General features: G+C 44.8%; 1 protein-coding gene across 2 annotated transcripts; it reads left to right on the top strand.

Moving 5' to 3' along the window:
* The first annotated feature begins 124 nt into the window (after positions 1-124).
* On the top strand, positions 125-22,482 carry LOC110531241 (structural maintenance of chromosomes protein 1A). Of its 2 annotated transcripts, none has more exons than XM_036988733.2 (23): positions 125-489; positions 1,042-1,230; positions 1,612-1,724; positions 2,170-2,373; positions 2,736-2,974; positions 3,265-3,523; positions 4,874-5,014; positions 5,124-5,306; positions 5,576-5,683; positions 7,473-7,658; positions 9,693-9,872; positions 10,060-10,206; positions 10,455-10,592; positions 13,688-13,911; positions 14,185-14,326; positions 15,635-15,780; positions 16,051-16,204; positions 17,905-18,015; positions 18,275-18,431; positions 19,112-19,266; positions 19,562-19,783; positions 20,678-20,785; positions 20,993-22,482. In XM_036988733.2, exons 1-23 carry the CDS (start codon positions 381-383, stop codon positions 21,071-21,073), a joined length of 3,696 nt encoding a protein of 1,231 aa, XP_036844628.1. In that variant the 5' UTR covers positions 125-380; the 3' UTR covers positions 21,074-22,482. The 2 variants fall into 2 exon arrangements, with proteins under 2 accessions (XP_036844628.1, XP_090041425.1); XM_090185299.1 differs by having other exon boundaries at positions 180-489; positions 2,736-3,058.
* Positions 22,483-23,646: the final 1,164 nt, after the last annotated feature.

Genomic DNA, 23,646 nt, shown 5'->3' with positions numbered 1-23,646 from the left:
CCTTCTAAAATGATTGCGGTCTGAAATCAATTTCATTGTAATGATTTTATCAGTCAGTGTACTGACATTCGAAATAAACATTAACGCTTGAAGTTTATTATGGCATTTTGATAAATCGTTGCAGTAAAATCTCGCGAGAAGTCGTTCCCTTACGCGCGCTCAGTGGTCTCCAATCTTGCAGGAGGACTGGAAAATGGCGCATTGTTGTTGCAAGCTAATCGCGTTAGTTAGCCTGGCACACCGATCGATAATGTAACTTTTGATTATTTTTAACAAATATTTACAATTTGCGTGCATGGTACGAGTTCAATCGCTAGCTAGCATTAGCTGCTATCACAACAACACATATTCTTTGTTTTCGCACAAGCGATCTGATCATAATGGGTTATTTGAAGCTAATAGAGATCGAAAACTTCAAATCTTACAAGGGCCGACAAATCATCGGCCCCTTTCACAAATTCACTGCGATTATTGGGCCCAATGGATCCGGTAAGTTATGGTCAATATTGCAAGTATTCTATCTAGCTAATGCTTATTTTAGCGTTACTGCACTGCTGGTAACGTTACTAGTTTAGCCGGGTTGACTATTTGCTACATTTGTTTCAAGCTGCAATGCTTCAATACTTTGTTGACAATGACAGCAATGTACATGCATATGAACCGTTGCATTTTAATTAATATTTTGCCACGCCTCCATAATGTTTAGCTGGGTAGCTTTCAATGGCCAACTTCGTTTTGCATGGCCAGGTGCGCTGGTAGATGGAGAGTTCTTGACCAATGAAATGGTGTAAAATGTGTAAACACTGCCCACCCAGTGCACCGGGACATGCAAAACGAACTCGCCCTACACATTTCCTTCCCTGACAGTCACCCAGTCAGTAGGAACAAATAAATGAGATCTCACATGCATAAACATTAGAGCAGCACTTTTATGATGTATTCTTAACCAAGCCAGCTAGTTACGTCCTTTTCCAAATCAACCATATTTGCAAGACTTGAATAGATCATTCACTGACTCCATTCATATTCTCTACCTCCCAGGCAAGTCCAACCTCATGGACGCCATCAGCTTTGTGCTGGCTGAGAAGACCAGTAACCTGCGTGTGAAGACTCTGAAGGACCTGATCCACGGAGCTCCCGTGGGGAAACCAGCAGCCAACAGAGCGTTTGTGAGCATGGTGTACCATGAGGACAGTGGAGAAGAGCGCACCTTCACCAGAATCATCATTGGTAAGCCACGGCGTTCCCCGCTGACTTTCTCAACACAGATCCATTGGTAGAGAGAAACTGTTTGGTTAACGACACCTAACTCAGTTTCGTCTGGTCCTCTTTGAAGATGTTTACATATCTGATGGCGCAAACCAGGTTGATATGCAACCCCCCCCCCCCCCCCCCCACACACACAAAAAATAATAATACTGTAGATAAAAGTAAGGATCTGCGTCATTCTGCATAACAACCATCTTCCATGTTGTCTGTGTGTGTCAGGCTCCTCCTCAGAGTACCGAATCAACAGTATGGCGGGGGGTCTGGCTGAGCACAGTGAAGAGCTTAGGACACGCATAGTAATGCATATAATAATAGTTTTACCCCTTTTTATGCACGTCTTAGGCTCATCGTCAGAGTACCGAATCAACAGTAAGGTGGTGAATCTGGCAGAGTACAGCGAGGAGCTGGAGAAACTAGGCATCCTAATCAAGGCCAGGAACTTCCTCGTCTTCCAGGTGAGACACAGGGCTTCCTGAGTGGTGCAGCGGTCTAAGGCACTGCATCTCAGTGCAAGAGGCGTCACTACAGACCCTGTAGTGATTCCAGGCTGTATCACAACCGGCCGTCATTGGGAGTCCCATAGGGCGGCACACAATTGGCCCAGCATCGTCAATAAATAAATATGTAAATTAGAATTTGTTCTTAACTGACTTGCCTAGTTAAATAAAAATCAAATTAAACACACACACACAAATATAGTCACAAGCAAACAAATGGTATAAATGAACAGAAGCATTTAAACAAATTTGCACATGCAAATGATTTACATAATTAAGCTGAATGTGTGTAGAGTTTTCTCATAAGTGAATTAAAACTCTAGAGACCATTTGTCCATGGACCTCTCTTACCCTATGTATGACAGTGTTAGTAACCTTTGACCTCTATGTATTCCCCAATCAGGGTGCTGTGGAGTCCATAGCCATGAAGAACCCTAAGGAGCGTACGGCTCTATTTGAGGAGATCTCCCGGTCTGGGGAGTTGGCTCAGGAGTACGACCGCAGGAAGAAGGAGATGGTGAAGGCTGAGGAGGACACACAGTTCAACTACCACCGCAAGAAAAACATCGCCGCAGAACGCAAAGAGGCAAAGCAGGAGAAAGAGGAGGTATGGAGGACACATCCTGTCTGGTGACACCACATCCTGTCTGGTGACACCACATCCTGCTCTTTCCCGCTCCCCGTCACTCATGTTTTAATCTTCTGGTGGAAGGTCATACTGGGACTTTGAGATTGTTAGACTGACATACTCTCATCCCTTCCTCCATACATATAGTCCTTTGTTGTGGTTCTTATGACACACATTTTGTCACTATCGTCTGACATTGATGAAGACCAGTTGGTCAAAATGTTAGCCCTGTGAAATGGAATAAACATTTTCCTGTTTTTCACCTAAAAAAGGAAGTGCGGGACTTGTTTTCTTCCTTCAACACACACACACACATTCACTTTCTGCCTCCTCCTCTCTAGGCTGAGCGTTACCAGCGTCTGAAGGACGAGGTGGTGAAAGCCCATGTCCAGATGCAGCTGTTCAAACTGTATCACAATGATGCTGAGATCGAGAAGCTGAACCGCGAGCTGTCGCAACACAACAAGGGGATTGACAAGGACCGCAAGAAGATGGACCACGTGGAGGAGGAACTGAAGGAGAAGAAGAAAGAGCTGGGAAGGATGATGAGAGACCAACAGACTGTGGAGAAAGAGATCAAGTAAGTGGGGATGATGGACGTAGGGAGGGAGAAAGAGCTGGGGAGGATGATGAGAGACCAACAGACTGTGGAGAAAGAGATCAAGTAAGTGGGGATGATGGACGTAGGGAGGGAGAAAGAGCTGGGGAGGATGATGAGAGACCAGCGAGTAGGGAGCGGGGGTGGGAGTGAGCGAGGGAAAGGAGGGATAGCTCGTGAGGAAGGAGCTTAAGAAATTGTGGAGATTTGATAGGCCAGGGGAAATAGTTACCATTTTGGAAGTTAAAGAAGGAATATCGTACCCTTTACAGGGAGAAGGACGCTGAGCTGAACCAGAAGCGACCCCAGTACATCAAGGCCAAAGAAAACACCTCCCACAAGATCAAAAAACTAGAAGCAGCCAAGAAGTCCCTCCAGAACGCCCAGAAGCTGTACAAGAAGAGGAAGGGGGACATGGATGAGTTGGAGAAAGAACAGGGCGCTGTGGAGATGGCCCGGCAGGAGTTTGACGACCGAATGGAGGAGGAGGCCCAGAGCCAGGGACAGGACCTCACACTGGAGGAAAATCAGGTTCGAGACAGGGAGTCTATGAAGAGTCATAAGGATTGTGGTGACTTTACTTTCATTAAGCCGATGACTATTATTTATTTAATCAACTAACTATGTTTAATTGTTACCCGATTTTTAAATTAATCATGTAACATTTAACTCATTAGGATCTGGGGCACCACAAGAGCGGTTGTTTAAAGAGTTACCATCTCCTGAATTAAACTCTAAAGGTCTTTACCTATAACATCCATAAAACAGTCAACATATTAATCATAACCTCTTATCATATCATCATTCTGAACAATCGTAACCACATGCATCTGCAAAAACCCCAGCCGTACTCATGATTCAGTACTACACAAATTGGTTTAATTAATTATTTACTAGCTAACTAAATAATAACACAGAATAAACATACATACTTAATAAATGAGAAAAAGGTCCCTAACAGACGGACAGCTTGTTACACAGAAAATTAAGAGAGGGGTACAATTTAGAACTATCCTCAAAGTAATCATATACTTTGCACACGAATCACCGCCATTTTTGGAATAAGAAATCCTGAATGTACTTACATTATGCCTTCGTTCGTCGTTGATCTCGGTCGGAACCAGCCCTCCTTAGGAAGGTTGTTGGCCTTTCAGCGGCTCTTATGGCTCCGATTGTCCGAAATGGGTCTCCCTTTTCCCGTCTTCTACTGTTGTTCGCTCTGGAAGATAGCTAGCCAGCCGCGTTAACGGTTCCCGTTGCTGATGAGCATTTTCACAAACACCCGAGATGCCTTATTGCGGGGCGGCAGGGTAGCCTAGTGGTTAGAGCGTTGGACTAGGAACCGGAAGGTTGCAAGTTCAAACCCCCGAGCTGACTGGGTACAAATCTGTTAACCCACTGTTCATAGGCCGTCATTGAAAATAAGAATTTGTTCTTAACTGACTTGCCTAGTTAAATAAAGGTCAAATTTAAAATGAAAATAAAATAAAAATTGCTATTATTAACTGGTTGCCAACAGTAAAAATAACTGTTTTGTCATACCTGTGGTATATGGTCTGATATACCACAGCTTTCAGCCAATAATCATTCTGGTTCTCCCGCACAGCTAGCTAACGGTACCCCCTGTATATAGCCTCGCTATTGTTATTTTACTGCTGCTCTTTAATTATTTGTTACTTTTATTTATTTATAATTATTTATTTATTTTAGGTATTTTTCTTAGCTGCATTGTTGGTTAAGATCTTGTAAGTAAGCATTTCACTGGAAGGTGAAACTACACCTGTTGTATTCGGCGCATTAGACAAATAACATTTGATTTGAATTGAACCATCCAGTAATATCTACTACTCTCCACCTCTTTCCCCCTCCTTCCCTCCCCAGGTGAAGGTGTACCACCGTCTGAAGGAGGAGGCCAGTAAGCGGGCGGCCACTCTTGCCCAGGAGCTGGAGAAGTTCAACAGAGACCAGAAGGCAGACCAGGACCGCCTCGACCTGGAAGAGAGGAAGAAAGTGGAGACTGAGGTAAAGGATGCTGATACAGAATAAAGGGTTGTGCTCATTGGGGAACCCAACGGAAAAGTTGAAGGAGTGACCAAAGAGAGAGAAATGTTATTCAAATGTTCATCTGCAGGCAAAGATCAAGCAGAAGATCCGTGAGATAGAGGAGAACCAGAAGCGTATTGAGAAGCTGGAGGACTACATTACCACCAGCAAGCAGTCTCTGGATGAACAGAACAGAATGGAGGAGGAGCTGACTGAGCAGGTGGAGGGGGCAAAGAACAGGATCGACGAGATCAACCTGGAACTCAATCAGGTACTGGAACGCTATCTGTCAATCATTCAATCAGTCATTGATTGATACTGAAACACATTGGGAAAAACATAACATGGTGTGTTGACATTACATGATCGCTGTATCACAAATGCCAATCTTGGCAAAAAAACAGAATCTTATAATTTCAGTTTTGCTGTTATGGATTTTCTAGCAAATGGCAAGTCCCTGGATCCTGTCATATACATGTTTTGGGCTGAGGACATTAAGATATTTGATTGACAGCCTGTCTCTCTGTGTCTGTTCCCTAGGTGATGGAGCAGCTAGGTGACGCCAGGATCGACAGACAGGAGAACAGCAGGCAGGCACGCAAAGCAGAGATCATGGACAGCATCAAGAGACTGTACCCCGGATCTGTGGTAAGACCTGGAGGCTAGCATAGCGTAACGCAGAGTTGGCTGTAGAGGCTAGGGGTCAGAGGTTAGCATAGGTTAACGCAGAGTTGTCTGTAGAGGCTAGGGGTCAGAGGCTAGCATAGGTTAACGCAGAGTTGTCTGTAGAGGCTAGGGGTCAGAGGCTAGCATAGCGTAACGACAGAGTTGTCTGTAGAGGCTAGGGGTCAGAGGCTAGCATAGGGTAACACAGAGTTGTCTGTAGAGGCTAGGGGTCAGAGGCTAGCATAGCGTAACGACAGAGTTGTCTGTAGAGGCTTGGGGACAGAGGCTAGCATAGGGTAACTCAAAGTTAGCTGTAGAGGCTAGGGGTCAGAGGCTAGCAATGCGTAATGACAGAGTTGTCTGTAGAGGCTAGAGGTCAGAGGCTTGCATAGGGTAATGCAGAGTTAGCTGTAGAGGCTAGGGGTCAGAGGCTTGCATAGGGTAATGCAGAGTTAGCTGTAGAGGCTAGGGGTCAGAGGCTAGCATAGGGTAACGACAGAGTTGTCTGTAGAGGCTAGGGGTCAGAGGCTAGCATAGCGTAACGACAGAGTTGTCTGTAGAGGCTAGGGGTCAGAGGCTAGCATAGGGTAACGCAGAGTTAGCTATAGAGGCTTGGGGTCAGATGCTAGCATAGGGTAACGCAGAGTTGTCTGTAGAGGCTAGGGGTCAGAGGCTAGCATAGCGTAACGACAGAGTTGTCTGTAGAGGCTAGGGGTCAGAGGCTAGCATAGGGTAACACAAGAGTTGTCTGTAGAGGCCAGGGGTCAGAGGCTAGCAATGCGTAATGACAGAGTTGTCTGTGAGGCTAGGGGTCAGAGGCTAGCATAGGGTAACGCAGAATTAGCTGTAGAGGCTTGGGGGTAAGAGGCTAGCATAGGGTAACGACAGAGTTGTCTGTAGAGGCTAGGGGTCAGAGGCTAGCATAGGGTAACGCAGAGTTAGCTGTAGAGGCTTTGGGCCAGGCTTTGGGCTAGCTAAATCAAAGCAGAGATCATGGAGAGGGTCAGGAGACTGACGGCTAGCATATAGTTACCACACCGTTCCCTGTAAAGGCTAGAGGCTACCAGGCAGCAGAGATCACGGAGAGCATGAAGAAACACTACCGCAGATCTATGGTAGGACTGGGGACTGGATGCTGGCACAGGACAACCACAGAGTTCACTTTCTATGCCTGTCAATGTCAATCAATCACATTTATTTTATAAAACCCTTTTTATATCACAAGTTGTCACAAAGTGCTTATACAGAAACCCAGCCTAAAAGAGGAAGAGATGCAGATGTAGAAGCACGGTGGCTAGGAAAAACAGGCCAGTACTCTGTGCCGGGTGGAGATTATAAGAGTACATGGCCAATAAGGTCAGATCATTCTTCAAGATGTTCAAATGTTCATAGATGACCAGCAGGGTCAAATAATAATAATCACAGTGGTTGTAGAGGGTGCAACAGGTCAGCACCTCAGGAGTAAATGTCAGTAGGCTTTTCTTAGCTGAGTATTCAGAGGTGGAGACAACTGGTCCGGTAGAAAGACGGTCTCCTTCTCTGTTTTACTCTCCTTACACCTGTTCTCTGTTCTTGTGTTCTAGACATGTTTCTTCTCTTGGAATATTGATAATATATGCCATGTAGCAGACGCTTTAATCCAAAGCGATTTCCAGTCATACGTGTGAAGCTCCATGCTCTACTAACTGAGTCATCAGAACATTGAAGTCATCGTGAAATGTTTTTTTACATATTCCAATGCTCACGTTCTCTCCCCACACCCTCCCTCCAGTACGGCCGTCTGATCGACCTGTGTCAGCCCACTCAGAAGAAGTTTCAGATCGCTGTGACCAAGGTGCTGGGCAAGAATATGGACGCCATTATCGTGGACTCAGAGAAGACCGGTAGAGACTGTATCCAGTACATCAAAGAGCAGAGAGGAGAGCCAGAGACCTTCCTGCCACTCGACTATCTGGAGGTATGATGCTAAGAATGGATGGGTGGGTGGATGAGTGGATGGATGGGTGGATGAGTCTGCATCCAGTACATCAGAGAGGAGAGCCAGAGACCTTCCTGCCACTCGACTATCTGGAGGTATGATGCTAAGAATGGATGGGTGGATGGATGAGTGGATGGATGGGTGGATGAGTCTGCATCCAGTACATCAGAGAGGAGAGCCAGAGACCTTCCTGCCACTCGACTATCTGGAGGTATGATGCTAAGAATGGATGGATGGGTGGATGGGTGGATGAGTCTGCATCCAGTACATCAGAGAGGAGAGCCAGAGACCTTCCTGCCACTCGACTATCTGGAGGTATGATGCTAAGAATGGATGGATGGGTGGATGGATGAGTGGATGGATGGATGAGTGGATGGGTGGATGGATGGATGGGTGGATGGATGAGTGGATGGATGGGTGGATGAGTCTGCATCCAGTACATCAGAGAGGAGAGCCAGAGACCTTCCTGCCACTCGACTATCTGGAGGTATGATGCTAAGAATGGATGGATGGGTGGATGGATGAGTGGATGGATGGGTGGATGAGTCTGCAACCAGTACATCAGAGAGGAGAGCCAGAGACCTTCCTACTCGACTATCTGGAGGTATGATGCTAAGAATGGATGGATCGGTGGATGGATGGATGAGTGGATGGATGGATGGATGAGTCTGCATCCAGTACATCAGAGAGGAGAGCCAGAGACCTTCCTACTCGACTATCTGGAGGGATGGATGGATGGATGGATGGATGGATGGATGGATGGACGGACGGATGGGTGAGTGGATGGATGGATAGATGAGTCTGCATCCAGTACATCAGAGAGGAGAGCCGGAGACCTTCCTTCAACCTGGTCTATCTGGAGGTAAAACGCGGGGGAAGACTACGGTTAATGGGACTGGTCGCACTAACATAGGGTGGAATCCTAACTTGGATGTACACAGTTGCCTCAGCCTTTACTGTCCGGGTCTCTCTCTGGTGTCAGCCTTTACTGTCCGGGTCTCTCTCTGGTGTCAGCCTTTACTGTCCGGGTCTCTCTCTGGTGTCAGCCTTTACTGTCCGGGTCTCTCTGTGGTGTCAGCCTTTACTGTCCGGGTCTCTGTGGTTGTGTCAGCCTTTACTGTCCGGGTCTCTCTGTGGTTGTGTCAGCCTTTACTGTCCGGGTCTCTCTGTGGTTGTGTCAGCCTTTACTGTCCGGGTCTCTCTGTGGTTGTGTCAGCCTTTACTGTCCGGGTCTCTCTGTGGTTGTGTCAGCCTTTACTGTCCGGGTCTCTCTGTGGTTGTGTCAGTCTTTACTGTTTGGGTCTCTCTGTGGTGTCAGTCTTTACTGTCCGGGTCTCTCTGTGGTTGTGTCAGTCTTTACTGTTTGGGTCTCTCTGTGGTGTCAGTCTTTACTGTCCGGGTCTCTCTGTGGTTGTGTCAGTCTTTACTGTCCGGGTCTCTCTCTGGTTGTGTCATTCTTTACTGTCCGGGTCTCTCTGTGGTTGTGTCAGTCTTTACTGTCCGGGTCTCTCTGGTTGGGTCAGTCTTTACTGTCCTGGTCTCTCTGTGGTTGTGTCAGTCTTTACTGTCCGGGTCTCTCTGTGGTTGTGTCAGTCTTTACTGTCCGGGTCTCTCTGTGGTTGTGTCAGTCTTTACTGTCCGGGTCTCTCTGTGGTTGTGTCAGTCTTTACTGTCCGGGTCTCTCTGTGGTTGTGTCAGTCTTTACTGTTTGGGTCTCTCTGTGGTTGTGTCAGTCTTTACTGTCCGGGTCTCTCTGTGGTTGTATCAGTCTTTACTGTCCGGGTCTCTCTGTGGTTGTGTCAGTCTTTACTGTCCGGGTCTCTCTGTGGTTGTGTCAGTCTTTACTGTTTGGGTCTCTCTGTGGTTGTGTCAGTCTTTACTGTCCGGGTCTCTCTGTGGTTGTGTCAGCCTTTACTGTTTGGGTCTCTCTGTGGTTGTGTCAGTCTTTACTGTCCGGGTCTCTCTGTGGTTGTATCAGTCTTTACTGTCCGGGTCTCTCTGTGTTGTCTCCAGGTGAAGCCTACAGATGAGAAGCTGCGTGAGCTGCGTGGAGCCAAGCTGGTGATCGATGTGATCCGCTACGAGCCGCCTCACATTAAGAAGGCCCTGCAGTACGCCTGTGGTAACGCACTGGTCTGTGAGAACGTAGAGGACGCTCGACGCATCGCCTTCGGAGGGCCCTACAGACACAAGGTACAAACACATGGACACACACACACACACACACCTTCACTGATGGTTGATTGAAAGTTATGCAACCTAACAAAATGTATTTTTCTGTCTGTCTGTCCATCCATCTATCCCTCTCACGCACTCTCTCTCTCCATCCTCACTCCACCTCTCTCCCCCTCTCCATCCTCCCTCCCCCCTCTCTCTCCAGACGGTGGCCCTGGACGGTACACTTTTCCAGAAGTCTGGTGTGATCTCGGGTGGAGCCAGTGATCTAAAGGCTAAGGCCAGGCGCTGGGATGAGAAGGCTGTGGACAAACTCAAGGACAAGAAGGAGAAACTCACTGAGGAACTCAAGGTAACCTGTCTCTAAAAATGTTATAGGCCTGTACAATGAATTGGGGTTTGTGTGTATATATAGTTTATTTCCTGAAAAGCACATGATTGTGGGTGCTGATAAGCCAGTGCTGGACTTGTTTACCCTCCGTTCATTGACTACTGTGTGTGTGATGTATCTGTGCAAAATATACTAAACTAATTTAGTATCAGAAATCTGTGGAGGATGCTCACTACATTATCCACAATGCACCTCTCTTGTGTCGACAGGAGCAAATGAAGGCTAAGAGGAAGGAGGCAGAGCTGCGTCAGGTCCAGTCTCAGGCCCACGGCCTCCAGATGAGACTGAAATACTCCCAGAGTGACCTGGAACAGACCAAGACCCGACACCTCTCCCTCAACATGCAGGTATAGAGGTGTAGCAACACAGGGGGCCACAGCACAAACTGTGTCAGTTGGTTTTGTAGCTTGAGGCTGTGGTGCCCAACGAAGTGCCCATTTGTGGTTCCATGATGACCTATCAATCAATCAATCAAATTTATTTTATATAGCCCTTCGTACATCAGCTGATATCTCAAAGTGCTGTACAGAAACCCAGCCTAAAACCCCAAACAGCAAGCAATGCAGGTGAAGAAGCACGGTGGCTAGGAAAAACTCCCTAGAAAGGCCAAAACCTAGGAAGAAACCTAGAGAGGAACCAGGCTATGTGGGGTGGCCAGTCCTCTTCTGGCTGTGCCGGGTGGAGATTATAACAAAACATGGTCAAGATGTTCAAATGTTCATAAATGACCAGCATGGTCGAATAATAATAAGGCAGAATAGTTGAAACTGGAGCAGCAGCACAGTCAGGTGGACTGGGGACAGCAAGGAGTCATCATGTCAGGTATTCCTGGGGCATGGTCCTAGGGCTCAGGTCCTCCGAGAGAGAGAAAGAAAGAGAGAATTAGAGAGAGCATATGTGGGATGGCCAGTCCTCTTCTGGCTGTGCCGGGTGGAGATTATAACAGAACATGGCCAAGATGTTCAAATGTTCATAAATGATCAGCATGGTCGAATAATAATAAGGCAGAACAGTTGAAACTGGAGCAGCAGCACAGCCAGGTGGACTGGGGACAGCAAGGAGTCATCATGTCAGGTAGTCCTGGGGCATGGTCCTAGGGCTCAGGTCCTCCGAGAGAGAGAAAGAGAGAAGGAGAGAATTAGAGAACGCACACTTAGATTCGAATAGGACAGGAGAAGTACTCCAGATATAACAAACTGACCCTAGCCCCCCGACACATAAACTACTGCAGCATAAATACTGGAGGCTGAGACAGGAGGGGTCAGGAGACACTGTGGCCCACTCCGAGGACACCCCCGGACAGGGCCAAACAGGAAGGATATAACCCCACCCACTTTGCCAAAGCACAGCCCCCACACCACTAGAGGGATATCTTCAACCACCAACTTACCATCCTGAGACAAGGCTGAGTATAGCCCACAAAGACCTCTGCCACGGCACAACCCAAGGGGGGGGGGGGGGGGGGGGGGGGGGGGGGGGGGGGGCGCCAACCCAGACAGGATGACCACATCAGTGACTCAACCCACTCAGGTGACGCACCTCCTCCAGGGACGGCATGAGAGAGCCCCAGTAAAGCCAGTGACTCAGCCCCTGTAATAGGGTTAGAGGCAGAGAATCCCAGTGGAAAGAGGGGAACCGGCCAGGCAGAGACAGCAAGGGTGGTTCGTTGCTCCAGAGCCTTTCCGTTCACCCTCCCACTCCTGGGCCAGACTACACTCAATCATATGACCCACTGAAGAGATGAGTCTTCAGTAGAGACTTAAAGGTTGAGACCGAGTTTGCGTCTCTGACATGGGTAGGCAGACCGTTCCATAAAAATGGAGCTCTATAGGAGAAAGCCCTGCCTCCAGCTGTTTGCTTAAAAATTCTAGGAACAATTAGGAGGCCTGCGTCTTGTGACCGTAGCGTACGTGTAGGTATGTACGGCAGGACCAAATCAGAGAGATAGATAGGAGCAAGCCCATGTAATGCTTTGTAGGTTAGCAGTAAAACCTTGAAATCAGCCCTTGCTTTGACAGGAAGCCAGTGTAGAGAGGCTAGCACTGGAGTAATATGATCAAATTTTTTGGTTCTAGTCAGGATTCTAGCAGCCGTATTTAGCACTAACTGAAGTTTATTTAGTGCTTTATCCGGGTAGCCGGAAAGTAGAGCATTGCAGTAGTCTAACCTGGAAGTGACAAAAGCATGGATTAATTTTTCTGCATAATTTTTGGACAGAAAGTTCCTGATTTTTGCAATGTTACGTAGATGGAAAAAAGCTGTCCTTGAAATGGTCTTGATATGTTCTTCAAAAGAGAGATCAGGGTCCAGAGTAACGCCGAGGTCCTTCACAGTTTTATTTGAGACGACTGTACAACCATTAAGATTAATTGTCAGATTCAACAGAAGATCTCTTTGTTTCTTGGGACCTAGAACAAGCATCTCTGTTTTGTCCGAGTTTAAAAGTAGAAAGTTTGCAGCCATCCACTTCCTTATGTCTGAAACACATTCTTCTAGCAAGGGCAATTTTGGGGCTTTACCATGTTTAATTGAAATGTACAGCTGTGTGTCATCCGCATAGCAGTGAAAGTTAACATTATGTTTTCGAATAACATCCCCAAGAGGTAAAATATATAGTGAAAACAATAGTGGTCCTAAAACGGAACCTTGAGGAACACCGAAATTTACAGTTGATTTGTCAGAGGACAGACCATTCACAGAGACAAACTGATATCTTTCCGACAGATAAGATCTAAACCAGGCCAGAACTTGTCCGTGTAGACCAATTTGGGTTTCCAATCTCTCCAAAAGAATGTGGTGATCGATGGTATCAAAAGCAGCACTAAGGTCTAGGAGCACGAGGACAGATGCAGAGCCTCGGTCCGATGCCATTAAAATGTCATTTACCACCTTCACAAGTGCCGTCTCAGTGCTATGATGGGGTCTAAAACCAGACTGAAGCATTTCGTATACATTGTTTGTCTTCAGGAAGGCAGTGAGTTGTTGCGCAACAGCCTTTTCTAAAATTTTTGAGAGGAATGGAAGATTCGATATAGGCCGATAGTTTTTTATATTTTCTGGGTCAAGGTTTGGCTTTTTCAAGAGAGGCTTTATTACTGCCACTTTTAGTGAGTTTGGTACACATCCGGTGGATAGAGAGCCGTTTATTATGTTCAACATAGGAGGGCCAAGCACAGGAAGCAGCTCTTTCAGTAGTTTAGTTGGAATAGGGTCCAGTATGCAGCTTGAAGGTTTAGAGGCCATGATTATTTTCATCATTGTGTCAAGAGATATAGTACTAAAACACTTGAGTGTCTCTCTTGATCCTATGTCGTTAATATTTCTTGATCCTATGTCGTTGATCCTATAATTGGTCATTAAGAGTCATCAATCACCTAATAGTAGTAGTGGTGTTAGGTGTGATTCATTAGACTAACTCAAGTCATTTTCCCACTTCCTGTAGGAGAAGTCTAAGCTGGAGAGTGAGCTGGCTAACTTCTGCCCTCGCATTAACGACATCAAGAGGATCATCCAATCCCGTGAGAAGGAGGTCAATGATCTGAGAGACCGTATGAACGTTGTGGAAGACGAGGTGTTCATCGAGTTCTGTAAGGAGATTGGAGTCAGGAACATCAGAGAGTTCGAGGAGGAGAAGGTCAAGAGGCAGAACGAGATCGCAAAGAAACGGTGAGTCTCTCATCTTCCACTATGGGTCAATATGAACCGAGTCAACCTGTTTTTTAATGCACTGCAGGCGTCCATTTTGTGACTCGCCTGTCTCTCAGTTTCTCTGGATAGTTTGACCTAACATCAGCCATTTTGGGCCTAGTCTGTCACTCAGTGTGTTGACCCTTTACATTAATCCAGTTCATGCCTTGCCTTTAGCCTGTCTTTCAGTTTCTCTGAGTGGGTTTACTTAGCTAACGTCATCCATTTTGTGTCTGTCTTTGTGTCCTCTAGGCTGGAGTTTGAGACCCAGAAGACTCGCCTGGGCATCCAGCTGGACTATGAGAAGAACCAGCTGAAGGAGGACCAAGAGAAGGTCATGATGTGGGAGCAGACCGTCAAGAAAGACGAGGCCGAGATAGAGAGACTCAAGAAGGTAAGTCGAGGCTGAGATACAGACTCAAGGAGGTAGAGACACCATGGCAATATATAGAGTCTCAAGAAGGTAGAGAGGTTAATGTAAACGGCTTCTAAACGACAGTGCATTCAGACAGTATTCCCCTCCCTGGACCTTTTCCACATTTCGTTGTTACAGCCTGAATTTAAAATAGATTGAATCCAGATTTTTGGTCTGTGACCTACACACACTATAATATACCCTATAATATCAAAGTGGAATTATGTTGAATTCTTTTTTTACAAATTAATAAATAAATGAAAAGTTGAAATGTCTTGAGTCAATAAGTATTCAACCCCTTTGTTATGGCAAGGCTAGAAAAGTTCAGGAGTAAAACTTGGCTTAACAAGTTGCATGGACTCACTCTGTGTGCAATAATAATGTTTAACATTATTTTTGAATGACTACCTCATCTCTGTACCCAACACATACAGTGCATTTTAAAAGTATTGAGACCCCTTGACTTTTTCAACATTTTGTTACGTTACAGCCTTGTTCTAAAATTGATTAAATAGTTTTTTCCCTCATCAATATTCACACAATACCCCATAATGACAAAGCAAATAGAGGTTTGCTTAAATATCACATTTACATAAGTATTCCAGAGATGTTCGATCGGGTTTTCAGCTGTGCTAACATAATTGCAAAAGGGCTTTCTAATAATCTGTTAGCCTTTTTTTAAAAATGATAAACTTGGATTAGCTAACACAACGTGCCATTGGAACACAGGAGTGATGGTTGCTGATTTCTCTGTACGCCAATGTAGATATTCCATTAAAAAATCAGCTGTTTCCAGCTACAATAGTCATTTACAACATTAACAATGTCTACACTGTATTTCTGATCAATTTGATGTTATTTTAATTGACCAAAAAAATAGCTTTTCTTTCAAAAACCAGGACATTTCTAAGTCACCCCAAACTTTTGAACGGTAGTGTATATTTAATCCATTTTGAATTCAGGCTTACACTACATTTTGGACAAGACAACATGTGGAATAAGTGGAGAAGTATGATGAGTACTTCTGAAGGCACTGTAAGTCTGTGTCCCGATTCGCTACCCTTCTCCTGAAATGTGCAATTGCACACTCCCTCTCATGGATTTAACAATCTGCTGCCAACCACCCTCCACCAATCCAATGCTCTTAAATGCATGACGAGGAAGTGTTGGGACGCGCCCTAAATTCTCAGACCGATGGCATCAATCAAATGTGTAATATCTTTCTCTGTTGGTCAGATTGGAAGAGTTGTTTTGAACCCTTTTTCTCCCTGTGTCTGTCTTTCCCAGGAGGAGCACCGCCACATGAAGACCATAGATGAGACCATGGCCCAGCTGCAGGACCTGAAGAACCAGCACCTCACCAAGAAGTCAGAGGTCAACGACAAGAACCACCAGATGGAAGAGATACGTAAGAAACTGGGAGGAGCCAACAAGTGAGTCTCGAAGTTTAGACACGCACACAAACCAAACCGTCATCCTCTTTTTTTCCCCCACCCATTTCTAAAAGGCACATATTTTTTGACTTACTACATTGATTTATTTATGTGTTTTAAGAAAAAAGAACAGTTGTAGCGTTGCCATATTGTTTTAGTGTTTGACAACTGTTTGTGTTTACCTCAGGGAGCTGACTCAGAAAGATTGCTACTAGTTTGTAGCATTGTAGTTTCTGGCATTATTGTTTGACCAATGTGTTATTTCCACAGGGAGCTGACCCAGCTGCAGAAAGAGGTGACGGCCATCGAGACCAAGCTGGAGCAGAAACGTAGCGACCGCCACAACCTGCTGCAGGCCTGTAAGATGCAGGACATCAGACTGCCGCTATGCTCTGGGACCATGGACGACATCGGCCAGGGAGAGGTACTAAACACACTCTTTATTTTTCTTGCTCTCTCTCTCTCTCTCCTGCTTTTTTTCTTTCTCTCGCTCCTTCTCCCTTCTGACCAGGGTTTGGTAGGTTACTTTCTAAATGTAATTCGTTACTAGTTACCCGTCCAAAATTGTAATCAGTAACATAACTCTTGGATTACCCAAACACGGTCATGTAATCTTAGATTACTTTCCCCTTAAGAGGCATTAGAAGAAGACAAAATGTACGTTACCAATTGAACGACATCTACTGCAGGATAAATCAATGTTAAAGTTTACATAGCTGGCCATATATGGATGTTACATTTCACTTTATGGGTTGGTTATGTAGGCTTCTTCTAACACATTGCTTTCTACTACATATAATATTATTAAATGATATCTTTACATTAAATAAAAATACGTGTGGGAGTTCGAGCATGTGTCCATTAGGACTATGGATGCATTTTTTTATCGCCATAAATTAGATTGGTTAATAAAAGCCCCACTTTTATTCCATAAACTGGGATCAGCACTATGCAGCTGTTGCAAGAGCACATTTTACACTGGCTGTCCGTAGGTTTCAAAAACAATGATTGACAGGCAGCTTAAACTTCTTGAATTCAACTATTATTGGGTTCAAATACACATTTAGATTTGTGAACAGGCATCCACAACAACCACAATCCGTAAGTTAAATGAGAGAGCAGCAGTGTGATTCAATAACAAGTGATATCCGTATTGCCGCAGACTACACCACTGCTGTCATCCTTACCGCCAAGCGTTTATTCAAGTTGGATAAACTTTGGATGCTGACAGCAGTCGCACCATTGGAAGACATAACTTGGACTGTAGCCTACAAAAGCCTATTTATGCTCTTTTCCCAAGATCCATCAAACACGTTTGGTGTGACATCATAGTGGTCCCTGTCATCAAAGTGGTCTCTGACATGTGGTCATCATTTGGTGTGTCATCATAGTGGTCTCTGACATCATAGTGGTCTCTGACATCATAGTGGTCTCTGACATCATAGTGGTCTCTGACATGTGGTCATCATTTGGTGTGTCATCATAGTGGTCTCTGACATCATAGTGGTTGGTCTCTGACATGTGGTCATCATTTGGTGTGACATCATAGTGGTCTCTGACATCATAATGGTCTCTGACATGTGGTCATCATTTGGTGTGTCATCATAGTGGTCTCTGACATCATAGTGGTCTCTGACGTGTGGTCATCATTTGGTGTGACATCATAGTGGTCTCTGACATCATAGTGGTCTCTGACATGTGGTCATCATTTGGTGTGTCATCATAGTGGTCTCTGACATCATAGTGGTCTCTGACATCATAGTGGTCTCTGACATGTGGTCATCATTTGGTGTGTCATCATAGTGGTCTCTGACTTGTGGTCATCATTTGGTGTGTCATCATAGTGGTCTCTGACTTGTGGTCAGACTTGCTCAGGTAGAACAAAACCTTTTTTCAATGCAGATTTGAGTCAAAGATTTTTTTTCGCTAACATCCTTTCTGAATTTAAAAGTAATCCTCGAAGTAATCATCTAGTTTTCCAAAAGTATCTGTTATCTGATTGCAATATTTTAGCTTGTAAAATAACCGATTGCAGTTAGCATTTTTGTAATCCGTTACTCCCCAACCCTGCTTCCAACCGACCTGACTTGACTGCCTCACTGTGTTCACTCTCTCCTCCTCCAGGGGAGCTCCCAGCAGGAGGAGTCTAACAGCAGTCAGAGAACGTCCAGTACTGTCCTGGCTAAAGAGGCTCTCATAGAGATCGACTACAGCAACCTGTCTGAAGACCTCAAGGTAAGAAGTACACACATGCCTGAACCCTGCATACTAAGGCTGAGTCTGGGAGACGTGTGGAGAATTGGGACATAGTTTCTTTCTCCACATAGACTCAGACTCTATATCTATGTGTACTGAAGCTGTTTCAGTCATGATTCAATACCCAGCAATAGGGTTGTTTTAGGTGAGTTTGAAATGCAGTGTGAGCCGAGGATATGAGTCACCTAACATATTTGTGTTTGTTTGCGTGCCTGTGTGTGTGTCTGGACTCTCTCAGGACGCGCTGGCAGAGGATGAGATCAAAGCAGAGATGCACACACTGCAGCAACGGCTCAACGAGCAGCAGTCCATACTGCAGAGGATCAGTGCACCCAACATGAAGGCCATGGAGAAACTAGAGTCTGTCAGGGACAAGTTCCAGGAGACCAGTGACGGTGAGAGGGAGAGGAGGAGGTCAGGATTTAGTTGGAAGGTGTGGAACCAAACATGAAGGCCATGGAGAAACTAGAGTCTGTCAGGGACAAGTTCCAGGAGACCAGTGACGGTGAGAGGAGGAGGTCAGGATTTAGTTGGAAGGTGTGGAACCCAACATGAAGGCCATGGAGAAACTAGAGTCTGTCAGGGACAAGTTCCAGGAGACCAGTGACGGTAAGAGGGAGGGGGGGAGGTCAGGATTTAGTTGGAAGGTGTGGAACCCAACATGAAGGCCATGGAGAAACTAGAGTCTGTCAGGGACAAGTTCCAGGAGACCAGTGACGGTGAGAGGAGGAGGTCAGGATTTAGTTGGAAGGTGTGGAACCCAACATGAAGGCCATGGAGAAACTAGAGTCTGTCAGGGACAAGTTCCAGGAGACCAGTGACGGTAAGAGGGAGGGGAGGAGGTCAGGATTTAGTTGGAAGGTGTGGAACCCAACATGAAGGCCATGGAGAAACTAGAGTCTGTCAGGGACAGGTGAAGGGGGATGAAGTGAGAAATGTAGAACCCAGGCTTACACTTGAGCCTGGAGACATGGGCTAACTTCCTCTCTCACTGAATGTATGAAATGTTACTGAAACAAGAAAACAATTATAATTCTTGCAGAATGTGTTCATGATGATCTAATCTGTATTCCAGAGTTTGAGGCGGCCCGTAAGAGAGCCAAGAAGGCCAAGCAGGCGTTTGAGCAGATCAAGAAGGAGAGGTTTGACCGCTTTAACGCCTGTTTTGAGGCTGTGTCCACCAACATCGATGAGATCTACAAAGCCCTGTCACGCAACAGCTCTGCCCAGGTATCACTCTCTGTGACCAGATAGCATATTGTTTTGTCCTATTGGGTTGAGTCAAATGGAGTGTCCTTGGCAGGGGCTGACGTTTACATGGTTAACTGTGTTCCCAGAAGAAACTACATTTTATTTATTCAAAATAATGTAAAAAAAATTGGGACTAAAAGTTATGCTTTTAGTCTAAAGAAATAATACCATCAGCTTTTAATTGTGAGCGAGACAACTATTCCTTCTCGGATGTTGTGATATTTGGCTGCACCTCTGTGTACATGTTGGTTAAAATATCTGTCTACCCCCCCAGGCCTTCCTTGGGCCAGAGAACCCTGAGGAGCCTTACCTGGATGGGATCAACTATAACTGTGTGGCCCCTGGAAAGAGGTTCAGACCCATGGACAACCTGTCTGGAGGGGAGAAGACTGTAGCTGCCCTGGCTCTGCTGTTCGCCATACACAGCTACAAGCCTGCCCCATTCTTCGTTCTGGATGAGATTGATGCTGCTCTGGACAACACCAACATCGGCAAGGTGTCTAAAACCCTGCTGCAAAAACTACATTTTTTTTTTTAATCTCTTGAAATGTCCATACTCCATACCCCCCCTCATTTTGCCCTCTGAACCGCCTCAATTCATCGAGGCATGGACTCTACAAGATGTCGAATGCGTTCCACAGGGATGCTTGCACTTGTTGACTCCAATGCTTCCCACAGTTGTATCAAATTGGCTGGATGTCCTTTGGGTGGTGGACCATTCTTGATACACACGGGAAACTGTTGGGCATGAAAAACCCAACAGCATTGCAGTTCTTGACACAAACCGGTGCGCCTGGCATCCACTACCATACCCCCGATCAAAGAACTTATATTTTTTAGTCTTGCCCATTCACCCTCTGAATAACACACATACACAGTGTGTTCTCAGTTGCCTCAACAAGTGAAAACAATAAGGGATTCTAGCATCTGTATTCACCTGGTCATTCTGTCATGGAAAGAGCACGTATTCTTCGTGTATTACGGGGATAGGTTGTAAGTAGGATGCCATTTCAGACGAGCCTTGTGTTATTGTCATGTCTAATGTGTTGTCCTTCCATATTTTGTAGGTGGCCAACTACATGACTTATGTAATGACCATGCAATTATGTCTAATACTGTCCATCTATACAGGTGACCAGAGCCATATATTTAGAGAGTTGGGTCATCTTTAAGAATGGATGCCATGTTGGCGCCTTCGAGCGTTCCATTTATCCATTCATGACGAGAATTTTGAATATTGTACTTATCGTTGCTTTATTATTCAGTGAACTGCTGTTGGTCAATATTGCCCGTGGGGAGCTAACATGGCTGCCATGGAATGTAGGTAATGTAAATGCATCATAATGCAGACCCCTCAACATCCTAACTCTCTAAATATGTGACCCTGCAGGTGGCCAACTACATTAAGGACCAGTCAGTGAATACTCAGGCTATAGTGATCTCTCTGAAGGAAGAGTTCTACACCAAGGCTGACTCGCTCATCGGGGTCTATCCAGAGGTATGCTCACACACAAGCACCGCATAAACATAAGAGGCAACACACCTATCCATAAATCCTTTTAATACTTTCACATAAAAACAATACTTTCCATACGACTGTCTTTACATTTTCTCTCACATATTAGATAATAAACTGTAGCTGTGTGCCAGCTGTTTTCTATGAAATAATGGCAAAACTGACAGCACCACTCTTTCCCCTCCACAGCAAGGAGATTGCGTCATCAGCAAAGTACTAACCTTTGACCTGTCTGTGTACCATGAGGCCAACCCCAACCCCAATGAGTAGAACCCCAACCAGCAGGACATCACTCGGAGGAGAGGAGCGAAATTAAACGACAGGCATACCTTTTAACTCATTGGCATTTTGACATTCTGCTTGGTCAACTGAACCATGGTTGTATTCCTTAGGGCAGGCAACTGAAAACGTTTTAAAACATTTTGTAACTGACAATGGAATTTAGTGTTTTTTTAAAGTCCAGCTAGTCCCTTGCTGTTTCTGCCTGTTTTCTATCTCTTTTTTTTTAACTCACTGAAATGTATGTTTCTGAAATCCTGGTTAGTAAAGCCTGCTTGGGCATTTTTCATTTTTTTGTGCTACTTTCATTATGTGATTTGTGTTAGAAGTGGAAAAGCCTTAGGTCTCATTTGATGTCTGCTTCATTGCCAGTCGGATGTCATCTGATTCCCCTCCACCCCCCCAGTTTAACTAGCTTGGATCCAAACTGAGTTGTTCTGGTTGTTTCACTTCTTCACAATGTGGTTCAATGTCAGCAATGCCTATGGTTATCATTTCTCTCTTATGCCTAAGATCAAGTGTAGTATCAAGTCAGGAATGGCTACAGTTGGTTTCACCAACAGGAATGGCACCAAATAAGTAGTTTTTGTACAATGTACGACCATAAAGAAAAACAACCCAAGGAAATACCTTTTGCAGTGTTGAAGAAAAACACTATAATACCTTTCTCAGTGTCGGAGATGGAGAACCTGTCGAGTTTCAGGTGGATGAAGAGAGCAGGTGCACATTTGGGCCCTGTGTTTTGTGCAATCATGTGTCATAGCAAGATTTTGTCCTGTATTTTAAGGGTTATCTAGAAATGAGAATTACACCTAAAATAAAAGGGGACAGTTTGAAAAAGCTTTAGATGAAGGTTAAAATCCAGGCATGTCACATGACTGTGCAAAACACAGGACCCAACTTATTGTATACTGTTTAATGATCTTTAAAGGCATCGAGTACATTACAAACTGTCATGAGATAAATCATGGAACTCCATTAGCGTGACCCATATCATTTTATCACGTATATAGAGGTGACAACTGGTGAACATCACTTTTAAAATGATAATGAAAAGCAATTATAACCTTAGGCTTTGCTAGTAATGTGTTTCTACTGTAGCACGTCTAGGTACATCTGTCTGTAGCAGAAAGTTCCCATCCAATCTTCATGAATTGTATTATCACTTTTGGACAATTTATTTAGGTGATAAAGTTATTAGTAGCTGAGTACCATTGATTTGGGGAAGTGATGTCTGCTTTTGATAGTGGCTTTGAAAGTGTCCCAATGGCATTTATTTTGAACCAGTCCAAGACATATGGGGTAACTCCAATTATGGGTCAATCCTGCTTCAGAAATGTTGTGTATTCCATTGACAGTGGATTGATTATTTTCAGTTAATAAACACAACTATTTTAGAACTTGTGTGTTCCGGTTGAGTTGTAGCAGCAGCATGACACTTGTCATGTTATTCTGCAGCATATGTTATATTGTTCAGCACAATTCAAGCGAACTCATCTGTTGTCCTGAGATGCACTCCAGAAATGACTACTCCGGTGGACTGACTAGGTCCACTTACTCGTGATATTTCTTAGTTTTTATTGATATCTCACGATATTATAGATTTTTGGGGGAGATATTTAATTAGGGTCCCCATTAGATGTTGTGAAAGCAGCAGCTGCTCTTCCTGGGGTACACACAAAACATGACATAATACAGAACATTAATAGACAAGAACAGCTGGAGGACAGAACTACATACATTTAAACAAAGACACGTAGCATACATACACACAAACTATTTTTGTCAAATTGGGGAGAGGCGTTGTGCCATGCGCTGTTACGTTATCGGCTTTTTGAAACCAGGTTTGCTCTTCATTTGAGCAATATGAGAAGGGAGTTCCATGCAATAATGGCTCTATATAATACTGTACGCTATTTGAGGACTGTGAAAAGACCCCTGGTGCATTCCTGATGGGGTATGTGTCTGTGTCAGAGCAGTGTTTAAGTTGACTATGCAAACAATTTGGAATTTTCAACACAATGTTTCTAATAAAAAGTAGAATTGATGTAGTCAGTCTCTCCTCAACTCTTAGCAAAGAGAGACTGGCATGCATAGCATTTATATTGTCCCTCTGATTACAATGAAGAGCAAGACGTGCCGCTCTGTTCGAGGCCAGCTGCAGCTTAACTAGGTCTTTCCTTGCAGCACTCGACCACACGACTGGATAAAATAAAACTAGAGCCTGCAGGACTTGCTTTTTGGAGTGTGGTGTCAAAAAGCAGAGAATGTCTTTATTAAGGACAGAACTCTCCCCATCTTTACAACCATTGAATCTATATGTTTTGACCATTACCGTTTACAATCTAAGGTAACACAAAGTAATTTATTCTCCTCAACTTGTTCAACACACACCATTAAATACCAGATTCAGCTAAGGCCTAGAACTTAGGGAATGATTTGTACCAAATGCAATGCTCTTAGTTTTAGAGATGCTTAGAACCATTTTTTCACTGGTCACCCATTCCAAAACTCTTATGGGTTTCAGTGACTTCATTAGCTGTGGTTGCTGATGTGTGTATGGT

Source organism: Oncorhynchus mykiss, chromosome 9, assembly GCF_057628025.1.
Source record: "Oncorhynchus mykiss isolate SJ-2025 chromosome 9, ASM5762802v1, whole genome shotgun sequence".
NCBI classification, from domain to species: Eukaryota; Metazoa; Chordata; class Actinopteri; order Salmoniformes; family Salmonidae; genus Oncorhynchus; species Oncorhynchus mykiss.
The sequence above is the reverse complement of the archived record's forward strand: the minus strand, read 5'-3'. Positions and strand labels throughout refer to the sequence as shown.